General features: G+C 34.9%; 1 protein-coding gene across 3 annotated transcripts; it reads right to left on the bottom strand.

Annotated features, from left to right (window-relative positions):
- Nucleotides 1–616: 616 nt before the first annotated feature.
- On the bottom strand, nt 617–4,520 carry LOC107625972 (BTB/POZ domain-containing protein At3g50780-like). 3 transcript variants are annotated; one of them, XM_088502401.1, is made up of 3 exons: nt 4,023–4,520; nt 3,140–3,880; nt 617–1,616 (listed from the first exon to the last, which is right to left on the bottom strand). In XM_088502401.1, the coding sequence occupies exons 2-3, from the start codon at nt 3,770–3,772 to the stop codon at nt 657–659; spliced, it is 1,593 nt and encodes a 530-aa protein (XP_088358527.1). In that variant the 5' UTR covers nt 3,773–3,880; nt 4,023–4,520; the 3' UTR covers nt 617–656. The 3 variants fall into 3 exon arrangements, with proteins under 3 accessions (XP_088358527.1, XP_016184227.2, XP_016184214.2); XM_016328741.3 differs by having other exon boundaries at nt 3,140–4,008; nt 4,243–4,458; XM_016328728.3 differs by having other exon boundaries at nt 3,140–4,479.
- Nucleotides 4,521–6,466: the final 1,946 nt, after the last annotated feature.

The raw sequence follows: 6,466 nt of genomic DNA, 5'->3' as shown, positions 1-6,466 counted from the left end.
AATTAAAAGAAAAAGCCATAGGTGTCTTAGAGGTACTTTGTACATGTATGTGTTGTGTATCATGATTCTGTGGGAATCCCCTTACAAGTTGGATTAGCACTTAGCAGTTGATAGCTTGGTAGGTGACCAAGTCAAGTTCAGGATTGGGGATAGATTCTGGACTTGTCTCGGATAGGAAAGGTAGTTCCTAGGGAGAATTGGTGTCTGTAATCAGGATGATTATAGTGAAATTCCATCATTGTTATGATGGAGACTGGATGTTGGCTGTATTGCACTTGGCAGCTGATCCAGGATACTTCTTGGTGTGATTCTCTCTTTCTCTTCTACTCCATTTCAGTTTCTGTTGATAAGGAGACAAAATTGAAAAATATCTCCTGACTAGGTACGAGACAAAAAGAAAATGTCTCGTGTCTGGTTATGAAACAAAATGCAGAAAAATCTCTTGAAGCTAATTTAAAAGGCAGCAAGTATTACTCAGCAAAAATGGGCTAAGATTCAAGCCCCCTTCTTTTAGCCACTAATAAACCATCAGTATTTTATCTTAAAAGTTATATAAATATGATTGAAAATTATTATTAACTAATTATTGACATAAAATAATAATATTTATGTAGTATTGTTGTTCCTGAAATCCCATCTATACTAATTTTAAATAATCATTGCTGCTTTGACAACATTGAAGTATGAGTCATGGCATTGCTGCCTTGACTTTGCACATATGGTCTAATGAAAGTTCTCCTCCACCACACCTCAAAAGCCCTGTGAAGATTGGGGCAGCTATCACCACTCTTCAAGAAACTTGCCAACCAAGAAAGCAAAATACTCTGCTGATCCTCCAGCGGCAACGTCAGAATGGTCCTCCCAATTCCTTCTTCCACAAGTTTTCCATCAAATCCCCTGCATCCATGGTGTAGCCAGTTGTAATCATTGATTAGAGGCTGAAGCCATGTCTGTAACAACAACTGTCGCGTCTCCTTCGACGGCAGCAACTGCCCTCTTCCGATGCCAACATACAACTTTCCGGAAATGCAGCTGACGTGATACCGGTATACAGTTGGCAGCTTTACATGTAAGATGGCCAATTCCCGCTGGTTCGCCCACTTGGCCACAAACTCACCGGCCGCTTGCTTGTCCATTAAGATCTCCACCAACCATGAGAGGTTATCAGATTCCAGAGCTATTTGCTTTACCACAGGATCTCTCATATCGCTCGGTTTGTTTGCAAAGCCTGGCTCTGAAGCCTTCTTGAACAGACACAACAGAGAATCCATGCAACTTGTGCATGAATTATAAATCATGTCAGTTGAACCGCCTTGATTTGCAACGCTGTTACTCTCCCTAAGGAGCTTCAGAACTATGTACTTCATTTCTCGACGACCTCTTTCTTCGTTGCTCTTGAGAACAAGATCGATAATCTGCGAAACAGTGTCGTTTCGGACACTAGAAATGTTTGAAGAAACTCGTTTCAGTACAGGGTTGACTCCAATTCCTTCTCCTTGGAGTTGTCGTACAGTTGAAACCACCTTTTCTTCTTCTTCTTCTCCCACCCATGGGACTGCTTCCAAGTACTCCAAACATGATTCTATACATGAACCGAAGCTCAGGAATTCCGCAACCTGTGGAAATAGTTTCTTTTAGATTTCCTAAAGATGAATGGCGATCATAAAATATTCAATCAAGTTAAAAAGCAGCACAATGCATCTAGCCCTGTTAATCACTTATCCTTTACATTACATAGGGGCAGAATATAATTTAATTACATAGATATAAACAAGAACAAAAACTTGAACAAATGGGGTAAACTGTTATGCAGATTCAGCAGGATCACATTAGTATACTGCTGTAAATTCTATGATAAAAACAGAATCATTTGCATTGAAGAACATTGATGTCCAACTGCCACTTAGGCTGCATTTTATTATATATATAACACAACAAATAAAAATATATATATACCTCATTGGTTAAATAATGTCTAAGAAATATAATTTGAAGGGAACAGATTTGATTTCCCACAACAATATATAGCTTAATAATTAAAAACATTTGTAAAGAGTATAACTTGAAGACTCAATTCCGCACAAAAAAACACAAAAAGAATTATAGCTTAACAATTTTGTAGTTAGCATAACGACAGAAAATGACAGTAGTAGAACAGATTTTGAATTGTGATATTTTAGTAAAGAAAGACATCAGCACAATTTCATAAAGAGAGGCGTCGCATTGAGCATATACTGCACATGAGAGTCATTCTTCCTCTTTTTCTCAATTGGTTCATATTGTAGTTCTGAGTTTTTCCTAAACTTGACTAGTATGTCTTAAATTATTCTCGAGTCATGTCTCAAGTTTTTAGGTTTTCCTTCTTCTTTATTTATGTAAAAGAAAAATACTAGTATATCATGTGAGAATTCAAAAAAATCATGAGAGAAAAAAAGTAAGAGAGATTAGGAAGAAAAGTCATAAATTTTATCATGGGTGCAAACTATTAATGTCTCAAAATGATAATATTTATTGGTTATGTAACATTACCGTTTCTATATGTTAAAAATCGGTTTTCTCATATATACACATTTTAACTTAGTCTTATAAAATTAAAACGTTTTATTTTGTGAATTGATTTAAACTAATGTACTATATTGTAAACTAATTTTAAAGTAGTTTGTTATGTGTGGAAGTAGTTTGGTGTGATTTCCGAACTTTTGGTGTAGTATCAATCTGAGATTTGTGATGCGTGGGAAAACCACACCTTGAACTTGAGCATACTACTGGCTTAAATCAACTATGTTACGTGTACACACAAATCAGTCATCAATCTAAAATATATGTTGTACATTATAAAAAAAATTTTAAGTCTATCGGAAAACACCGGTGTTTCAGTTATTTTAACCGTTGATTTCAATTAATATATATTATATATATTTTTTATAATTCAGATCAACGGTTAAAACAACTGGAATACTGGTGTTTCTGGTATACTTGAAACTCTTCCTACATTATATATTGAAAATAAATTAAACCACACTTATATTTATATTCAAATAAATTAGTGACCGATTTTAGTGACTAATTTTAGTATACAAATAATATAGAAGAACAAAAGAGCAAAAGCAAAAGTTGAAAACAGCAAATAGCAACTCACCTTTAGTATTCGAAGAATGCGAGAAACGCTTTGCCTGATAAGCCTCTGCCTAATCTCCTTGCAGTACATGAGACCTACGATTTCAACATATATTTCAACATCCTCGCATTCATCGATTTGGAGCCACGACAAGTTGGTTTCATCAGAAAGTTTCTCACAGAAGAAAACACTCTTCTCTTTCAGGACATCCCTGTGCACACTCAACTTCACACAAAGCCCCTGCTTCCCCACCAACACCACCTTCATATCACACGTTCCTGGATCACCAAACTCAATAGCAACCTTCCTCGGCAAAGACTCGATTTTTGCCCGTGGCGACACCACGGACGTATTAGCAGAAGGCTGCTCTGGACATTGCTTTTCATCAGAATTCACCAATCTTGATGGGGTTGGCAGTGCAGAAGAAGCTCTTCTCTCATTCACTGTCACCGGAACAGTCTTTTTCTTGACTGCGCTTCTTGCCGGCAGCGGCGAAGAGGGTGTCGGTTTATTCAAAGGATTTTGGTTTCTGAGGCCTTTCTGGAACACAGCAGGTGATGGACAACACCAAAACCCTTCTGGGGTGACAGCTATTGGAACATTCTTAATCTTTGTTTGTCCTTGATCCACCCGGTTATGCTTAATTTCAGACATGTTGGTAAGTTGTAACAGAATTTTTCACATGAAGATTGTTGATGAACAAGTCCTTTTTGCCTTCTTATGTAACAAAGCAAGCAAAATTTGCTCCTTCTTTTGGGGGAACTTATTTCTTCATTTTAATAATAGCTTTTTTTCCCGTTTCTTTAATGTTTCTCTCACTATGGCTACGGAAATAGTGAAAATGAAGAGTTCCACTCTTTCGAGTTTTATTTGCCTCGAAAAAACAATCACTGCAGTTTCACACAAATTAAATTTGCATGGGACATGAGAAATGTTCAACGGCAGCACCGAAATTTTTTTTTCTTTTATGAACCTCAAATGGGTAAAGGGTTTGATTCTCAAATGAGTAATCAATTACTTTCTTACTTTCATGCATGAAATGGAAAAAGCGAATTAGATTCAAAGAAAATTATCACTAACTAACTACACTTTTTTTTTTCAAAGTGTAATTAAATGAAACTTACCGAGAAATAAATGGTTTCATGAAAAGCCTCTTCTTTAAAGCCCATGTCTTAGGTAAAGAATACTCAACCCAAAGAATGTTGAAATATGATTGAAATGGAGTTGCAGTTTTAACTATTAAGCTTAAAGGGGGGGGAGAGAGAGAGAGAGAGGAGCATAATTAGTGCAGTGTAGTTGTAGTAATAGCAGTCTCTGTTTTAATCAGTAAAGCAGAGAAAAACAAAGACACCACGAGACACGAGAAAGCAAAAGGGAATGGAGAATAGATGATGATGGTGATAATGATACTTCATTGAACGTGTTCTCCTTTGTTGTTTCTTTTTTATCGCTTTAGCAGTTGACAGTGCCATGCTTTTGAGTTTTGATGATTATGTTTGTATCTTTTGTGGGTCTAAGAATTTGCAATGCCTTCATCTTTGGACCCCAGAATTACGCAACTTGTCTATGGTATGATTGTTTCCGGAAAGAAAAAGGAGAGGAAGAAAGATTGCAAATGTGAAATGTGCAATTAGTCAATTACTAATTGCCAAATGCAGTTCTCTGTTCTCTAAACACAAGACACTGTAAAGGAAAAATGAGCATGCACGCCGCATTGTTTGTTGTTATCTTGTTTATTTTGTTTTTCTTCTAAATAAATGTGCAATCAGTACAATTGTTCTGAGATCGACTTCCTTCTATATCTAAAATATCTGACAAAATATTTAAAATCCAGTCATATCTAATCTAAAGACATTAATTTTTTAAATGTAACGAATGTTGAGTTAATATTCAAAATGAACCCTGAAATTTGATATTTGACTTAATTTAGCTGTCAAGATTTCAATTGACTCTGATTGTATCTTGAAATTTTGACCCGTGCCTCAATTTGGCCATTCCGTCGTTTTCCGTCACCGGAAAGCTGGCTTGACAATTTTAAATGACACCTAGCACTGTCAAAACGACATCGTTTAACTCTTGACGTCGAAAATACTTAGAAACAATGTTGTGTGACATGAGAAAGGGGTTAAACCAAAACCCAAACGTTAACCACTTGAAAAGTGAAACCCCAATTGACCCTTCTTCTTCCTCTTCCTCCCCTCTATATGTACCTTCAGAGAAGAACCATGGTTGTCACTGTAACTGAAGTTTGAAGCTTTTCTTACTTATTTTGCCCCCTCCCCCCATTGTAAAGACTAATTACTTGGGAATCACCATCTCTTCAATAACAGGTTAGTAACAAAATCGTTGCTCTCAACATACGATACTCTGTTTTTTGTAAAATGTTGGTTGTGGGTTGTTCTTCATTTTTTTCGCTCTACTTCATCAGTGAAACTTTGGGGGACTGTGGTTACTTATGGTTGTTGATGATGGTAGAGTTCTTGTATGCTAGGGTTTAAGTTTTTTGCATGTATGTGGTTGTGATAAACTGAATCTTTCAATTCTTTGTCCATTTGAACAGTCATTGATTCTTCATATTCCATTTTAAAATGACAATCTTACTCCTTCATCTCCCATTTTAATTTAATTATCTGTCCAGTATTTTTTGATTGAAATTACATATATTTATTTACTGGAGCAACCATTGTTAAAAAATTGTATTACTCCTTGATCAATTTAAAAGGACAATCTTATTCTTTCATGTTTCTCTAATAGTATAACTATACTATACATATATTTTATCTCCCTATTTAGTTCAGTACTTATCAGTTTTCTAATACTTGGTAATAACAAAACAAGAAAGCCTGTTATTCTTTAAAGTTGCTCTTTTATACTACTCGATATACAATGACATTGTTAAATTTTCTGATAATTTAAGGTGGAAAAATATGTGGATTGTTCGTTATAGATTTCTAATTGATGCATTTAGTAATCATGAAAATATTATTGATAAGGTGAATGGAAAAAAATGGAGAACAATTTTCTAAAGTTTGGTATTCTTTCTATGTAATTGATGTTCTTCTTTTTCTTCTTTTTGATGATTATGATTGATTTTGATTTTTTTTATTGTTATGGATTCATTTTAGAAGAAACTCATGATTTAGCTAAGATCTTGATTTTGCTTATGTTTATGTCAAAGCATGATTTTAATTTCTATTTTAATATTCTATTTTGGTGTTTGTAGTGGGATCAGAATGAGTTTGCTGTTGACTTTATACTCTGCTTTTTTTGCTTTGCTGTGTGTTGATTGCACATAATTGTATCATATTCATAATTTTTTATGTGTTGATTGCACATAATTGCACGTTT

Source organism: Arachis ipaensis, chromosome B1 (genome assembly GCF_059453495.1).
Source record: "Arachis ipaensis isolate K30076 ecotype BB chromosome B1, ASM5945349v1, whole genome shotgun sequence".
In the NCBI taxonomy this organism is placed as follows: domain Eukaryota; kingdom Viridiplantae; phylum Streptophyta; class Magnoliopsida; order Fabales; family Fabaceae; genus Arachis; species Arachis ipaensis.
Note: the sequence above shows the minus strand (reverse complement) of the source record. Positions and strands in the feature narration are given on the sequence as shown.